The sequence below is a fragment of the Hyperolius riggenbachi genome, chromosome 1 (genome assembly GCF_040937935.1).
Source record: "Hyperolius riggenbachi isolate aHypRig1 chromosome 1, aHypRig1.pri, whole genome shotgun sequence".
Lineage (NCBI taxonomy): Eukaryota > Metazoa > Chordata > Amphibia > Anura > Hyperoliidae > Hyperolius > Hyperolius riggenbachi.
In genome coordinates, this window is record NC_090646.1 from 629,110,882 (window position 1) to 629,129,355 (window position 18,474).

The following is an 18,474-nucleotide window of genomic DNA, read 5'->3' on the forward strand; positions in this document are numbered from 1 at the left end:
ATGGCTAAAACATTTTTCCTCCATGCGCAGATCATGTCCTCTAGTCCTTTGTGAAGGCCTAGGGATGAAAAGCTCATCCGCCAAGCTTTTATATTGCCCTCTGATGTATTTATACATGTTAATTAGATCCCCTCTAAGGCGTCTTTGTCTAGACTAAATAAACCCAGTTTATCTAACCATTCTTGGTGAGACCTTCCATCCCTCGTATCAATTGTGTTGCTCGTCTCTGCACCTGCTCTAAAACTGTAATATCTTTCCTGTAATGTGGTGCCCAGAACTGAATTCCATATTCCAGATGTGGTCCTACTAGAGAGTTAAACAGGGGCAATATTATGTTAGCATCTCAAGTTTTTATTTCCCTTTTAATGCATCTCAAAATTGTATTAGCTTTAGCTACAGCAGCTTGGCATTGAATAAGATTATTTAACTTGTCAATGAGTACTCCTAAAGGCTCATACACACATCAGACCATAATCTTTGGAAAATGAAAGATCACAGACCAATTTTACCCCCTTTCATGTAGTATGAGAGCCATAACTACACAGTCTATTCTATGGAGCTGAACTCCCCATCAGACAGAAATATTTGCAAGATGCTGCACACAAAGATGCTGTAGACATTCAAAAGATCAGTATCTGCAAAAGATCCGTTCCTGCAAAATGCATTCATAGTCTATGAGATCTGCAGATCATTATACACACCTTGTTTAACAGACATTCATCTGCAGATCAGATCCACCAGGATTGATTTTCAGAGCTGCATATGACTGTCTGATCTGTAGATGAATGTCAGTTAAACAAGGTGTGTATGAGGATCTGCAGATCTCATAGACTATGAATGCAATTTGCAGGAACTGATCTTTGGCAGGAACAGATCTTTTGCAGATACTGATCTTTTGTGACTGTACAGCATCTGTGTGTGCAGCATCTTGCAAAGATTTTTTTCTGATGGGGAGTTCAGCTCCATAGAAAAGACTGTGTAGGTATGGCTCTCATACTACATGAAGGGTGGTAAGATTGGTCTGTGATCTTTCATTTTCCAAAGACAATAGTCTGATGTGTGTATGAGCCTTTAGGCCTTCTCCAAGTTTGATGTCCCGATCTGTATCCCATTTATTTTGTATGGTGCTAGACCATTGGTACGACCAAAATGCATGACTTTACATTTTTCAACATTGAATTTCATCTGCCATTTATGTGCCCATATAGCCAGCCATTCAAACATATGAAGTGATTTTTAATTACAAAATTAAATACTTACCTCAGTAGTAGGAAGCTCCTGGATAAACCAGAGGCTTGCTAGATCCTGCTGGAGCTCACCATTCTGGTGCTGGGCCCCTCTGAACATATTTGACAAGAGCTTGTAGAGTATGCTCTCATGGCCGGGTTCCTGTCAGTGTACGAGTGCATCTCGTAATGTGCATCTGGGAATGTGCAACGTTGATTTGTGCATGCCCAGTAGAATAAATCTGCCCATGCATGGTTCTTTCCTCCAAGCGGCTTCATTCTACTGGACACACGTAGACTGTATTCGAGGATGCCCAGTACGGAGAAGTGTGTACACTACACGGAGGGGCACACATCTACGAAAAAGATGAGGATTGTGGGCAGTAGCTGTGGGCTCCAGGAGTCGTACGTATTAGTAAGTTGTCGAGTCAAATGAGCGGCTCACCCTGCTGCCACTCAAATCCGATGGCATATAATATTATTAGCCCTCCAAGACATTGCAACTCAGATGGAGAAGTAATTTGGGCGGATCATCGAATCACCCTTGCACAGGGTGCACACTATAGCATTATAGGTATAGCAGCGCCCAGCTCAGGCAATCAGTGTCGAAACCACCTGCTTCATACTGAAGGCTCTGAGAAATCTCTGGACCATGCAGAAGCATCCAACTACTGTCTTAAAGCTAATGGGAACCCTTATTTAAATAATAAAAATAAAAAAAAAAAAGTCAGATACTCACCTAAGGAGAGGGAAGGCTCGGTCCTATTGAGCCATCCCTCTCCTCTCCCGGTGCTGCGCTGGCTCCTCCGTTTACATCCCCCGCCGAGGGGACTTCAGAAGTCTTTGGGAGCCGAGTCCTCCCGAAGACAGGCAGCGCACACGCGAGCGCGTCATAAAGGGCGCGCACATTCGCAGTGTAGAGCGGCCCGTCTTCTGGAGCACTCGGGCTCCCGAAGCATCCCTTCGGCCGGGAGACAGCGGTATTTGACCGAAACGGTAGAATACCGCTACGGGGGAGGCAGGACAACAGCGGGTACCGGGAGAGGAGAGGGAATGCTCTATGGGACCCAGAGCCTCCCTCTCCTTAGGTGAGTATCTGACTTTTTTTTTTCACTTTAAAAGGAAAACTTAAGTGTCCTAAAAAAAAATGACTTGTACTCCCCTGGGGCTCCCCTCAGCCCCCTGCAGCTGAACGGTGCCCTCGCCATGTCTCTCCGATGCAGCTGGACTCGTCGGCGGCCACTTCCGGCTTGGCCGTCACCGGCCGACAGGCTGGGAACGCGGCTAATTAGCCGCGTTCCCGGCCGCAATAGCATTAAATAAGCTAGCCGCGTTCCCAGCCTGTCGACCGGTGACGGCGAAACCGGAAGTGGCCGCCGGCGAGTCCAGCTGCATCGGAGAGACACGGCGAGGGCACTGTTCAGCTGCAGGGGGCTGAGGGGAGCCCCGGGTGAGTACAAGTCAATTTTTTTAGGACACTTAAGTATTCCTTTAAGTAAATAAACTTTTAAACTTTACTTCCTCACAGGTTTGCTTAACCACTTAATGACCACAGGACATGTATATACTGACAGTGCATTTGTGGAGAGTGCACCACCAGTTTGTTACTAAATGAGGCATATGTGATATTTTAACCGCGACAAGTTGCAGAATACATTTTGTTTTGACAAAGCTTGGGCATACGTCACATAAAAAATAGGTAAGGATAAACTCAATGAACATAAAAAAGTCATTTCAAAAATGATGATCAAACTTGGGAAAGTTTTAGGAAAACTACAAGAGACATATGTGATAACATTTTAACCATGACAAGTAGTAGAATAGAGTTTAGAGAGTTTTAGGGTTGAGGCTCATTGTCTTGTGTATTATTGTTACCTTAGGAATATATACTTATAGATAGATAGATAGATAGATAGATAGATAGATAGATAGATAGATAGATAGACAGACAGACAGACAGACGCACAGTAGCAAGGAAAAGGTATATGAACCCTTTGGAATTCTATGGATTTCTGCACAAATTGGTCATAAAATGTGATCTGATCTTCATCCAAGTCATTACTTAATACGGAGGATAGCTCTGGCTACCTAATACTGGGAGCAGTTACCTATGATTGGCAAGCAGGGCCGGCCCGCTCATGAGGCGGGGTGAAACTTTTGCCTCAGGCGGCAAATTTCCAGGGGCGGCACCCGCCCGTCCGTGGGTGCGGGGAGCCGGACCGCCGAGCTGGAGGGGTAGCTAGCAGGACGGGGGTATTGGGCCAGCGGCGGGGAGGGATGCTGCAGGAAGTGATGTCAGTGGAGCGCATGCTGGGAAGAGGTGAGTGTCTCCCCGCCCGTGCCTCTTACATATACGGCTGCGTCTATTTAGGCTGGAGGGGAGCGGAGGACGGGGGACCCAGGCGAGGGAGGGGGGGGTCCGACCCCCCTCCCCGCCGCTGGCCCAATACCCCCGTCCTGCCAGCTACCCCTCCAGCTCGGCGGCCCCCCAGAGCGCCCCCCCCCCCCCCGAGGGGGGGCGGGGGGAGGGGCGGCGGTGGCAATTTTTTTAAAAAAATTTGCCTCAGGCGGCAAAAAGTCTAGGGCCGGCCCTGTTGGCAAGTGAACTAAAGGAGAAGTGACAGCTTGGCCAGCCAGTGCAATTGTAGGTTCATGGAGTCTAGGGTGCCAGGACATCTGTGCTTATAAGCTCCTGTGATGTAAATCCAGGCCTGATACCAGTCATGCAAAACATAAGATAGTTGGTTTTCTAACACACGATACCTACATTTTAAATGTCAAACTTGTGTCTTTGAAAGCTATAAGTCATGTACCTTCAAAAGAACATTTTATTGGTTACTATGAGGGCGTGGCCACATTCGCCTTACCTGTGCTCTGCTTCTAATGAGCTGGACAGGACAGCCTCATGAGGGAAAGTCGAAGAACGCGTGATTTCACAGGAAGTGACTGGATTTATGTTCCTCTTTTCAAAGTTCAAGTTAACATCATGCCCAGGACAACTGCTTATTCCATTAGAAAAACTGGAAGAATTGCAATCCTGCAAGAACACAATCAAATCTTTAGGATTTTTGTCTTCCCTTGCCTCTTTTAAAACAAACTGGTGCAGCGGAATACTCCTTTGTTTACTACTGAAGGTAGCCATAACTGCTGAGGTTATAGGCCAACCTACAAACTGGAAAACAAAAATTGCCTCCAACGGTGCCGGTTATACCCATCAGGAAGAAGGTAGTACCGTATATACTGGCGTATAAGACGACTTTTTAACCCTGAAAAAACATCTGAAAAGTCGGGGGTCGTCTTATACGCCGAGTGTCAGAATGTCAGGTCTGGTCAGGGTGCCGTGTGTCAGGCAGAACTGTAATTACCTTATGCTGCAGTCATCCGGCAATAAGAAATATAGATCGCATTCTCCGTTTAAAAAAATAACTTGTTGTAACAGCTTCTTGCGAGCAGCCGCTCGCACGGGTAGCAGTGCAGCTTCCTGCATCACCTGACTTGTGACGTGTGCGCTCCACAATACATCCCGGCAATCTCTTCCGGCGTGAGCCTCATCAGTGGAGCGCACACGTCACCAGTCAAGGGACGCAGGAAGCTGCACTGCTACCCATGCGAGCGGCTGCTCGCAAGAAGCTGTTACAACAAGTTATTTTTTAAACTGAGAACGCGATCTATCTTTCTTATTACCGGATGACTGCAGCATAAGGTAATTACAGCTCTGCCTGATACCCGGCACCCTGACACTCCTACTATGGGGTAGTCTTATACGGCGAGGATACCCCAACCTCTACATTTTAACTGGCAAAGTTGGGGGGTCGTCTTATACGCCCAGTCGCCTAATACGCCAGCATATACGGTACATAGGTTGGACACCACACATCTTGTGGCGTAAAAGCCTATCTGTATGCCTACCTGGTCTGTGTGCCTGTGCTGAACTGTGCCAAACTGTGCATTGCCAAACGGATTGTGTGAAGATTTTTTTTTTTTTTACTGCAGTAACAAGCTCATCTCAAAATACAAACAGAAACTCCCATTTTAGATAAGAGAAGGACACTATGACCAGTAGGTAATTGAATCCCCCTCCCTTTGAATAGTTTATACAGTGATGCAAGCCTTTTATCTAGGGGACATTTGCTGTGGGAGGGACAGTAATCTGTACAATAAGCAGTAAATTAACACTGAGCTGGGTTAAAAAAAAGAGAAAACAAAAAAAAACCGGCAGAAGTGATGTCACTTTTGGCACCACAGATAAAAACACTAAGGATGGAAACCAGCAGAAATATTATTATCTTATTTCAGAACACATTTGTCTTAAATCCAACAGTGAACGCTAAAATCAATAGGATACATAAGCTATATAAATATTTACTTATTGGATGATTTATTAAAATGTTTATGGAGTGTCACACCACTTTAAAGGTGCTAGCATACAAGTGCAAACAACATAAATATCGGTCACAAATTATAGCCTTTCGGCTAAGAGATCCATCTAGTCCAGGCATGGGCAAACTCGGCCCTCCAGCTGTAACGGAACTACAAGTCCCACAATGCATTTGCCTTTATGAGTCATGACTGTGGCTGTGCAATGCATTGTGGGACTTGTAGTTCCTTAACAGCTGGAGAGGCAAGTTTGCCCATGCCTGATCTAGTCAATTTGTATCCCAAATTTGAGATTAGTTAAAGTAATTTTTTGATGAAATTAACACCTTTCAAACTAGCATAATAATGTATTTTTTTATATCACAACATTTACCTCCTGGGCTGGAGCTTGAGATGCATCTAATAAGTCCATATGAATTCTTTTATTTGGCCTAAAGGGCTCATTAGAAGAACTTTCAATCTTGTTCCCTTCCATCAGAACATTACCGAGTTCCTATAAAGCAAAAACAAACCAATGCATATAATACATACAACTTCAGGTAAAAGTGCTTCTTTTTAAATTTGTGTGTTTAATTTTGTTATGCTTTTGTTCCATTTCTCCTAAAGTCTTGCTTCTCAGTGACCATGTCGTTACAACAGGACGTGTGGAGAGTCTTCGGTAGGAAAACACAAAGAGCAACAAAAAAAAAAAAAAAAAAGTGATGCCCAAAAACTTTTCTATTGTATTTAAGGTAAGGAAAATACTTTTTGAAAAAAATCCACAAAGTATTAAATGAAAACATTCCAGTTATCCCAATTTAAATTTCATAACACCTCCCTAATGGATCACATCATATGCTTTCTCTGCCCCTAAACCGTTAGCGTGTGACCAGGGGGAGGGGGACTTGAATAAATCTGCTCATACTACCTTTTTAGGACTAGCTTCCTGTGGTGGAAGATCCTTTGAGAGGTCCGTCCCATTCTTCACTGCCGGAATGAACGCACTTGTTGCTACTGGATAACCAGACAGCGAGAAGTCATCTTTCATCCCTTTTCGAATGACGAGCATCCGAGAACTTCTAGATTTGGAATTCAAAGGGTATTCTGAGGAAAAAGTAAAATGCCATATTATATACATACCGGTAAGTGAAAATAGAATGATGTAAATTCTGCTGAAAATGGCATCCTCGCCAGCTGTACCCCGCAGAGACATCCTGCAAACAAGACATGCTGCCAGCCAAAAAGCAGGTTTGTCGACGTCAATGAAGTGATTTTATTAGAAGTGTTTAATAAAAATTTGTAAACGTCAAAGTTCTTTTATTAGGAGAGCTTTTAAGGCTGAACAAAATATGGGGGCTGCCAGGGGAGTAACTACAAATCATGGGTGGCCCAGAAAACCTTTGATGGGGCCCCTTAATGTTCACACCCCTTCCCTTACCTCCCCCTTGGTGACCCTCACAGCCTGGAGGCCCATCTTATAAAGGGTAATCAAACAAGTGTGGACATCATGATCTTCGAACCCATAACGTGCAGCCCCCAAAACACCTGACCTAGAGTATTGGAGAAAGGGAAGGCGAGTAGTTGGGCCCCTCCCACACCTCCAGCCCCCCTGCAGTCGCAAGGGCTGCTCCCCTTTAGTTACGCCCCTGGAGGCTGCCATTTTTGTTTAAAAAAAAAAAAAATATGCCAGTTGTCTGGCTGTCATGGTGATGTCTGTTTCAGTAGTTTTATGTCTCACACTAGCATACATTCAGAATTCCTCTGATTGCAATCCTGCTGCATGCCACATTTTCCCAGCGATTGCATTGAGATTCTCATTCATTGGGATAAAAATCGCAATAGCCACAAAATCGATGATCAAGTAAAAACAATAGGCGTTTGTGATTGCATTCTTGCATTGCAGAGTGTGAATGGGGCCTAAACTTTTAGAGACCCCACCCATTACATCCGGTGAGAAAACGCAGCCATGTAAAATAGGTGCAGGGAGCGGTCATAGTTACCTGTCCAGATGGCTGGATCTGCTTTCCCATTCTCTTCCTCCACCTGCGGCACTACACGGCCAACATCCTCTTGGGAGTCCCGATCACATGATATGCCGTGTGATCAGAACCCAGAGGCCGACCCACAGTGCAGAGCGGTGGTGGAAGAGAACTTTATGGACAAATTTTTTTTCAACCAAACTGACTATGTAACTATGTAAGAAATCAGGGTTTGCACTATGCACAGAGCTACGGAAGATGTTGACGCTATAAATACCAGTATATAAAAAAAAAATAATAATAATGTAAATTCTAAGTTATTGTATATCAGACCAGCCACATGGAAATAAAATACTCTTTTACTGTGACTGGTGTTACACTTTAACCCTCTGGGCGATACAATTGCATCGCCCAGGAGGGGGCGCATCACTTTTTAAAAAAAAAATTATTTTTTAAATCATGTAGCGAGCCCTGGGCTCACTACATGATAGCCGCTGCGCAGCAGCATCCCTGCACCCACTCCGATCGCCTTCGGTGATCAGAGTAAGCAGGAAATCCCGTTCAGAACGGCATTTCCTGCTGGGCTTCCCCGGTCGCCACGGCGACGGGGCGGGATGACGTCACCGACGTCATGACGTCAGAGGGAGTCACGATCCACCCCTCAGCGCTGCCTGGCCCTGATTGGCCAGGCTGCGCAAGGGGTCTGGGGGGGGACTGCGCGGCACGGCGGGTAGCGGCGGATCGGCGGCGATCGGAAGTTACACGCAGCTAGCAAAGTGCTAGCTGCGTGTAACAAAAAAAAAAAATTATGCAAATCGGCCCACCAGGGCCCGAGAAATCCTCCTGCGCGATATACCCCGAGCTCAGCTCGGAATTATCGCTCAGGAGGTTAAATGCCTGTTGGAAGAAAGCACCACGTTTGTTGACCACTTAAATACAAGCGTTCTTGATGTCATCCACTTTAAACGACAAAAAAATAAATAAAAATATTCAAGACATTCCACTTACTGCTTTATCAGCAGTCACTATGCTGGCTTTCAGTATTTCATGTCTATGAATCAATGACATGAACAATAACATGTGGGCTCAGAATGAAGCCTCTTCCCCCTCTGCACACCATTGTCAGACTTGCGCATCCATAGATACCAGCGCCTGTCACACCATAAAGGATACCTGGCAACATTTCAGCCTGTCACAGAAGCCCTTCCATTGTTGGCCGCTGCAGAGGAGTACTCATTTGGCGGTATAGAAGGAAAAAAAAACAAAACAAAACAAAAAAAAACAACAAAACAGTCTGACGTAAACATCAGCAGTGAAACAAGGGCAAGGCTTCTACTGACGTCAAAAAACCTTGGACACATTGTGCGCCACACAGAAGATGCATGCTGCAGGAGTCATCCATACAAACAAGACCACAAAACGCATTCAAGATTATTGCTTCTTTACAAGCACTGACTGAGGCAAACCTGAAGTGCAAATAAACTTGTGAGAGCAAGCCGGCATTTACATCACAGGAGCCTATAGGCACAGATGTCCTGGCACCCTTGACTTCGCCATCCATAAACCTACAAACCCCCGAACCACTCCGTAAGTGTGCTGGCTGGCCCAGCTTTCACTTCTTCCCTTGCCTGTCATAGCTAGCCACAGGTGTCTCTTAGTATTAGGTAACCAGAGGTACCCTCAATATTTAGTAGCTAGATGTGCCGCCAAGTATTAGGCAGCAAGAGGTACCCTCAGTTTTAAGTAGCTAGTGGTACCCCTGACTGAAGGGAGATCTCATCAGCGGAATGCCAAGAGCTGGGTGAGTAACCTCATTAACGCTCTGCTTGGGACTCTGCATAGGGAAGGAAGGGAGGAGGCACCAGGGGAGGGGAGTGAGGTGCCTTTCCGTCATCAGGCGCCTGTAGACATGTGACTACAGTGCCTTATGGTAAATCTGGCTCTGTGTGAGAAAAATAACGGTATCTGAAGGACTTATCCAGGAGTCCCATATACTGATTTTAGGTTTAAGGGTTGAAAATCTTAGTTTGAGGTCTGAGCCATGTTTTGCATCCTAACTGCATTCCTACTGTACATTTAGCTCCCACACAAAGAAATGGCGACTTATTGAACTTTTTAGCACTATCCTATCATGTGTGTTTTCAAAGCCCCCCCTCTCTAAAAGGAAAATAAAAAAAATGTTATGGTTTCTAATTATTTTTCAGGAGAGTAAAGCTGCAGTCCAACTTCAACTGCACAAATAAAGCACTGGTTCACTAACCCTTCACAGCTTCCGGACCAGCCTAATTGAAATCTGCGTCATTTGGGGCCAGTTTTCCTTGAATGTAGATTTCAATTCGTGCGTCGCACGGACCAGCCGCTACCACCAACTGTGACGCTGCAGGCCACCCGTTCTGCCATCGCTATGACAGCAGAGCTCAGTGAGCCGGTCAGGAGCCGATTTTTTAGCACTCATCAGCCAGGAAGCGGAGGATGGGACATACCTGGCCATTTCCAACATGACAAAAATCCAAAACAGAAGGCCAAGTCGACTGGTCATTGGCAACAGCAACAGAATCTGAAGGTTCTGGACTGGCCATCTCAGTCGCCTGACCTCAGTATCTAAGCCACTCTGGGGAGACCTCAAATGTGCTACTCATGCAAGATAGCCCAAGAATGTATGGGGACTAGAGGCTTTTTTTTCCAGGAAAAATGGGACGCTTTACTGTTTGAGAAGATAAAGAGGATCATTCACAACTACCACGAAATACTTCAACCTGTCATTGATGTTAAAGGGAATGTCCAAGCAAAATAAAAAAAAATGAGTTTCACTGACCTGGGGCTTCTACTAGCCCCATGCAGCCATCCTGTGCCCTCGTAGTCACTCACTGCTGCTCCAGTCCCCCGCTGGCAGCTTGCCGACCTCGGAGGTCGGCGGGACGCATTGCGTACATTTTTACGCATTCCCGCTAGTGCAGGAACATTAACACATACATTTTTACGCATTACTGGTTCAATGCGTAAAAATTTAAGCATTGAACCAAAAATGTATGTGTTAATGTTCCTGCACTAGCGGGAATGCATAAAAATGTACGCAATGCGGCCCGCCGACCCCCGAGGTCGGCATGCTGCCAGCGGGGGACTGGAGCAGCAGTGACTACGAGGGCACAGGATGGCTGCATGGGGCTGGTAGAAGTCCCAGGTAAGTGAAACTCATTTTTTTATTTTGCTTGAACCTTCCCTTTAAAGAAGGAATGTCAGCCACAGAATCAAATTCCATTTACCCTCTGCTCTGTTTATTATGCAGCCTGCAGCCTCACCCTGCATTGCAAGCACTCCAATGTATTCAGAAAGGTTTCTGCTATAATAAATCATATTGCTGTCAGCCTGGCTCTATGTGGTACAGTGCCGCCGAGAAGGAAGCTTGTCATCACCCCTCCCACATTGCTGCTCCTCACTGATTGGCCGAGGGAGTTAAAGAGAAAACGATTCCTGGCATTTTCCATCCTATTTACTGTATACAATCCCCTGAAATGAAAATGTGGACAATACAATACATCTGTTATATAAGTAGAAAAGGTTGTTATCTACTTATATATTTAGTTGTTCCTTTTCCTGGGATAGTAGGGCTGGCCCTGCTACTTTAAAGGGGGCCAATACACAGTATCAAGAACTGGGGTATGTAAACTTTTAATTAGGGGTATCGGGTAGTGATTATGATCTAAAAAGAGTTAACAGTAGTTGGACAATAAATGGCTTTGGCCAAACACTAAACATGAGTGAAAGGAAAGTTTTTGTGTTACTGATATTCAATGAAAAATGGTTAAGAAATCATAAATTCTACCAGGGTATGTAAACTTATGATCACAACTGAACACTTGCTTATTTGTATGTATGAGCAAGACTCACCCCAGACTCCCGCAGAGAGAGACTTATTTTGGTTCTCTTCTTTGTCATGTTCAGGATTCAGAGAAGGCTGTAAAAGGTATAACAACACAAAGGTGGCCATTAAATACACTGCACACATCAAAGCAATATTATATACATAGCGCAAAAACAAAGAAAGCCATTTTACAAATGAGAACTCCCAGCCTTTTGCACGGAATAGCAGTTTGAAATCTCAATACAATACAAGCAAACACTGCAGATAGAGGGACATGAAATAAAAATTCCAGTTGCTGCCAGTGATCCTGCACAGCTTCACTATGGCAGCCAAGCACGGGTGCCAAGTAGGGATGAGGATTTAAAAACCACATTCGGAACAAAACTTGAATTAGAACTTTTGTGGACCCCAGCAGGTGGGTTAACTTACACTTGTTGCTTGAAAGGTGCTCAGAACTATTTGGCTTTAGAAAATTGGCCTGAGGAAGAGTGCTTGCACCCACGAAACACATAGCCTGTCCAAATGAAAACTACTTTTAGTGCTGAGACATAAGTTAATACAAAACTGAAGGTGCCCGAAATTCGTGGTTTACTCTCAGCACTTGTAGGTCCCCATTATGTGCGTGACATGGGGAAGAGGGGCAGTGTTAGCTGCTCCATTTATCCCCATGCACCCAGCCTGCTCTCACCCAGCTGTTGAACACACCCAGTTTGTCCTATTTGAGGCACTTTTAATATAGTATATAGAATAAAATGTCTGCAAAACATTTGGAGCTCTGCATTGCCGCATTTGTTTCTTTTGTTTGGAGATTTACATTAGTTTTGCCTTAATACTAAGCTTCCCTTTGCATCATACTGTGGCTGACACTGCTTCTCTCTTCACCTTTGACAGGCTGGCTCAGTGGTACACATAGAAGCAGAGTCCATCTCGGGCCACACTACGAGGCTCCTCCCATCCACGGATGACAATATCTTAGCAGTCTTTGGAAAGGCAGAACACTGCCATGGCAAACTTTCAGAAAGGGGGTGTCAACCAACGAAACCTGGAATTTATGGCACAAGTGGTCACTTTTTAGGCATTGTTTTCCTGCTACTCTGATATAACGTCTGCTGTATGTGCTAAAAGCGTGGGTTTTATTTTAAAGCCCTAATGGTTGTTTTATACAAGTTGTTTTATAGCATAAAGTAAGGAAGAAAATGACACCAGGATTGGCTTCAGTTAGAGCATACATGTCAAACTCCGGCCCACGGGCCAAATCTGGCCCTCAGAGTCATTCAATTTAGCCCTCAAGTGGTTTCCCCACTTTGCATTATGTTTGGCCCATTCTAGACCTCCAAGGAAGCTACAGTGGAGGTGAAGCCCTAGAACACCAGAGAAGCCATATGGGGAGGTAGGGGGGAAAAGCACTAAACACCAGGGAACTGTATAGAGGAGGGTGGGGACCTCTAGACACCAGGGAACTGTATTTGGGCTGGAGGGGCCCATTAGACACCAGGAAACTTTATAAGGGAGGAAGGTGGCCAGTAGACATTGAGGTTGGCCTGCGACTAGGCCCCAGTGTACAATTTCGGTCCACTTTGTATTTGTGTTTGACACCCGAGTTAGAAGAAATCATGATGGTAAATGGCAGGAACATAATTCTCTTTATTTACTTTATAAAATCTGCATAAATCGAAACATATACAGTACGATACAACTGTTATGTAAGCAGAATAAGTAGTTATCTTCTTATATATGTGGGTTTTTTTCCCTGGGATATTATGGCTGATCCTGCTGCTTTAAAGAGACTCAGAGGAGTCTTCCTGTTTTTTTTTTTTTAAACTTACCCAGGGCTTCCTCCAGCCCCATAAGTATGCCTGTGTCCCTCGACATCCTCCTACGATGTCCTGTTCAGCCGCGGTAAGCGACTCAGTGACGTCAGTGGCAGACCTTCTGCGCCCCAGCTGGCGCCACTCAGTCACTGAGCCGCGTACCGGGAGTTGGCGGCGGCTGAACGGACGATCGCAGGACGATGGTGAGGGACACATACATGCTTATGGGACTGGAGGTAGACCCCGGGTAAGTAAAAAAAGGCAGGAAGACTCATCTCCGAGTCTCTTCAAGAACAGTTGTGTGAAGATGAAATCCATCCTATACTCACGAACTCTTCAGCTTCAAACTGCTTGCGTCTTCCACGCTCATCTCTTCGTGTTTTGTTCTCTAAAGATCTGCCTTCGTGGTGCCCATGGCTTCTACCCCCGTGGAATGTGCTACTTCGAGAACGAGACCCTGTACCGTTCTCAGATCCATTCCTACCCTGTGAGGGCCAGCCAGTCTTCTCTTTTCTTCCAGAATTACCTTCACAAAAAACAGGAGGCCAGTTATTGCTTGGCAGGAGGACAATTCAGTCATCGTTATAATACTCTGCAGCCGACTCCAGACCTCACACCACTCCGGGAGGCCTCACAGTGCCAGAAACTGGTCACCTATAAATTATAGGACAACTGAAGTGAGAAGAATATGGAGGCTGCCATATTTATTTCCTTTAACAATACCAGCTGCCTGGCAGCCCTGCTGGTCTATTTAGCAGCAGTTGTGTCTGAACAACACCAGAAACAAGCATGCAGCTAATCTTGTCAGATCTGACAATATCAGAAAAACCTGACCTCCTGCATGCTTGTTAAGGGTTTATGGCTTAAAGTATTATGCTAGGTACACATGAAGCATTTTTTCGGTTGATTTTCTATTCAACTGATTTGATTCGTTTATCTTTTCTTATCAATTTCCATTCACGTCTATAAGAAATAGCCCAGAAAAACGATCGGAATTAAATATCGGACAGGACGGAAATTATCTATCAAACCATCTATCGAACACAAAATTGTATGGTGTGTTCCTAGCATTAGAGGCAGAAGATCAGCAGGACAGCCAGGCAACTGGTATTGCTTCAAAACAAACAAATTTGGCAGTCTCCATATCCCTCTCACTTCAGTTGTCCTTTAAGTATCAATCGTAAAAGCAAAAGCTAAAAGCAAACCTGAAGTGAAACAAATTGTTGAGAAACACAACTGCCTATTGTCCTAATATTAAATAGGACAGTCCTGAAATCCCATAGTGTTATTTTGGTTTAAACTGTTCCCTCAAGTAAATAATAATGTTTCCAGTCCTTTTTTTGGCCATGCAGGAATTTATGACCTGTAAGTATTTATCAGTGAAGGTAAATTCTTACTACAGTCAGGCTGCAGAGAAATTGACATTCGGAGCCCTGATTCTTAGCCATTAAAGTGAACCAGAGATGAAGCACTCATGTATTTTACTATATCTATCTCTCTCTCTCTCTCCCTCCCTCCCTCTATCTATCTCTCTCTATATCTCTCTATCGCTCTATATATATATATATATATATATATCTATATCTATCAGTGGGAACATTGGAGAAAACACCTACCCTGCTCTGTTTCATCCTTCACTGCTCTGTTCAGTCTGCTTGTTATCAGCCCTGATAAAATCCCTGACTGAGCATTCAGTCTGGCTTTGCTCAGGAATCATAGCTCAGTCTGTCTTCTCTGATGTCTTTTCAAGCCCAAGCCTGCCCCCTTCTGCTTTCCTATTCTGTATACTCACAGCATCACAGAGAGCTGTGATGAGATGGGAGGAGCTGCTGGTACTGAGGAAGGAGCTATGCCTGTATCTGCTAATGTAAGGGCATATTGAAAACAAAAAATAAAAACATTGTAATAATCTATATTGGTTAGTCATAAGGGTTTTTTTTTAGAAATGGGGATTTCATTTTGCAAACAGCCCACAAAATAATATGCTTCTTTGAGGAACTGTGTTTTGCTTTGAGTTTTAGTAAAGCAAAAAAAAAAAAAAAAAAAAAAAAAAAGTGGTGAAAATACCAGGTATAGCATTTAAAAATACCAGAAAATACCAGGTATAGCATTTAAAAATAGCCAGAAAATACCAGGTGGCGCAACAAACGCGATGAAACCCCCGGCGCTGTTCCCGCAGTGTATAGATGTGCATGTCTGTGTGCATTTATACATTACCTGTCCTGAGTCACGGTGCCCATCCGTCTTCTGAAACCACATCTCTTCCATATGTGTATACAGCTAGTGGAAGAGTGGCGTATTCAGAAGACGGACGGGCAATGCAACACAGGACAGGTAATGTATGGGGTGGGCCATTTATGTGGATACACCTTAATAAAATGGGAATAGTTGGTGATATTAAGTTCCTGTTTGTGGCACATTAGCATATGTGGGGGGGGGGGGGGACTTTTCAAGATGAATGGGGACCATGGTGGCCACTTTGAAGTCGGCCATTTCGAATCCAACTTTTGTTTTCTCAATAGAAAGAGGGTCATGTGACATCAAACTTATTGGGAATTTCACAAAAAAACAATGGTGTGCTTGGTTTTAACATAACTTTATTCTTTCATGAGTTATTTACAAGTTTCTGACCACTTATAAAATATGTGCAATGTGCTGCCCGTTGTGTTGGACTGTCAATGCAACCCTCTTCTCACACTCTTCACACACTGATAGCACCACCGCAGGAGAAATGTTAGCACAGGCTTCCATTATCTGTAGTTTCAGGTTCTGCACATCTCGTATCTTCACAGCATAGACCACTGCCTTCAGATAACCCCAAAGATAAAAGTCTAAGGGGGTCAGATCATGAACAAACAAGAACAAAGTAGTTTCCTTTATATATAAATTAATACATGATCACTACATTTTCATCATTAGAAAAGGATCTTTATTTACCAACAATTCATATAATACAGTGTATCGATCCAATCAATTGTCCGTAACACCTGCATTTTGCATCATAAATAATATATTGGTATAATGATTGTTGGTGTGGCGCTGGACCAAGAACACACTGCTCCCTGTTCAGTATTATATTACTATTCTTCCATAAAAATGCATTAGCATGGAAAATTATGTGCAAAACATTCCTAAAGTGCTAGTGCATATATAGTGTGAAAAGGTCCAAGTACAAGGGCTCTAAAGTGCGTAAATCAACCTAAACTTTCAAAAAAACACTACAAATATGGGTATACAGTAATTCTAACAAGAATTCACCCGTACAAATAAAATACGGATCAATAGACCTCAAGGTGGAATATAGAAGAAAAGCCCGCTGTGAAAAAAAGAGTCTATAATAAGATCCATCCAAAGGCAATTGTCATGGTGAATAACCGTGAATATACAGAGTAATAAAGAGAGCAGTATAGATCAGGAGAGCTGCGAGGAGCTTACCGCAGTATACGTCTGTACGAGGACCCGGGCGGCCAAACAATCCTACTAGTTGCGCCGAAGCTACATCAGGGATGTAGCTTCGGCGCAACTGGTAGGATTGTCTTTTTTCACAGCGGGCTAGTCTTCTTTATTTCACTTTGACATCTACTGATCCGTATTTTATTTGCACGGGTGAATTCTTCTTAGCAATACTGTATACCCATATTTGTAGTGATTTCTGAAAGTTTAGGTTGATTTACGCACTTTAGGGCCCTTGTACTTGGACCTTTTTACACTATATACTTCGTTCTTGTTTGTTCATGATTTAGTGTTTGGGTCGATGACCCCAGTTCCCTATTTATTGTTTATCCTACAATATAGGTTAGCTTCCAGTGGACATGACTGGTTGTATTTTAGGCTGATGTTTGAGTTTAAAATAAGGGGTTCAGATCGGGAGACCTTGGGGGCCATTCAACTGGCCCACGATGACCAATCCACTTTCCAGGAAACTGTTCATCTAAGAATGCTCGGACCTGACACCCATAATGTGGTGGTGCACCATCTTGCTGGAAAAACTCAGGGAACGTGCCAGCTTCAGTGCATAAAGAGGGAAACACATCATCATGTAGCAGTTTTGCATATCCAGTGGCCTTGAGGTTTCCATTGATGAAGAATGGCCTCACTATCTTTGTACCCCATATACCACACCGTCATCTGAAGGCAATGGTCTATGCTGTGAAGATAAGAGATGTGCAGCACCTGAAACTATGGATACTGGAAGGCTGTGCTAACATTTCTCCTGCGGTGTTGCTATCAGTGTGTGAAGAGTGGGAGAAGAGGGTTGCATTGACAATCCAACACAATGGGTAGCACACTGAACGCATGTTATAAGTGGTCAGAAACGTGTAAATAACTCATGAAAGAATACAGTTGTGTTAAAACCAAGCACACCATTGTTTTTCCTGTAAAATTCCCAATAAGACCCTCTTCCTATTGAAAAAACAAAAGTTGGATTCAAAATTGCTGACTTCAAAATGGCCGCCATGGTCACCACCCATCTTGAAAAGTTTACCCCCCCCTCACATATACTATTGTGCCACAAACAGGAAGTTAATATCACCAACCATTCCCATTTTATTAAGGTGTATCCATATAAATGGCCCACCCTGTACATATACACACAGACATGCACATTTATACATTAGGGCAGGGGTCGGCAACCCACGGCTCCGGAGCCGCATGCGGCTCTTTTCCACCTTCGCCGCGGCTCCTAGGCGGCTCCGGTGTCAGTGGCTGACTGGCTACGGCGCGCGTGACGCGTGAGCTGTCGCTGGCCGGCAGCCTATCAGAGAGGCCGCTGGACCAGTGCAGTGCAGGGCTTCGGGCGGCCGTTTTCCCGTAGCCCTGCAGTGTAATGCAGGCAGGCAGGACGTGACGTAGGAGGAGGATCGTGGGAGTTGCGCATCACAAGGTCGGGACAGGAGGACATCGTGACAGGAGGTCTTCTGACTAGGTGAGTAAATTTTTTTTTTCAGATCTGCTAATGAGCTGTGCATACGGGGGTCATATCTGCTAATGAGCTGTGCATATGGGGGTCATATCTGCTAACGAGCTGTGCATATGGGGGTCATATCTGCTGAAGGATTTGTGCATACGGGGGTCATATCTGCTAACGATTTGTGCATATAGTTTTGCGGCTCCCAGTTTTTTCTCTCTTTTCGGAAACGGGTCCAAGTGGCTCCTTATGTCTTAAAGGTTGCAGACCCCTGCATTAGGGGAACAGCTGTAAGGTGGCAGATACGGCGCACAAGGCCGATTCAGGATCG

At 44.5% G+C, this 18,474-nt stretch overlaps 1 protein-coding gene across 1 annotated transcript in view; it reads right to left on the reverse strand.

Annotated features, from left to right (window-relative positions):
- GPBP1 (GC-rich promoter binding protein 1) overlaps positions 1 to 18,474 on the reverse strand; it is a 55,676-nt gene that overhangs the window by 19,517 nt on the left and 17,685 nt on the right. The window contains exons 4-8 of the mRNA XM_068271830.1: positions 13,564 to 13,760; positions 11,450 to 11,516; positions 6,511 to 6,686; positions 5,977 to 6,096; positions 4,094 to 4,263 (exon numbers count right to left, since the gene is read on the reverse strand). Coding sequence (XP_068127931.1) covers positions 4,094 to 4,263; positions 5,977 to 6,096; positions 6,511 to 6,686; positions 11,450 to 11,516; positions 13,564 to 13,760 — 730 coding nt within the window. The remainder of the gene's footprint in view (positions 1 to 4,093; positions 4,264 to 5,976; positions 6,097 to 6,510; positions 6,687 to 11,449; positions 11,517 to 13,563; positions 13,761 to 18,474) is intronic.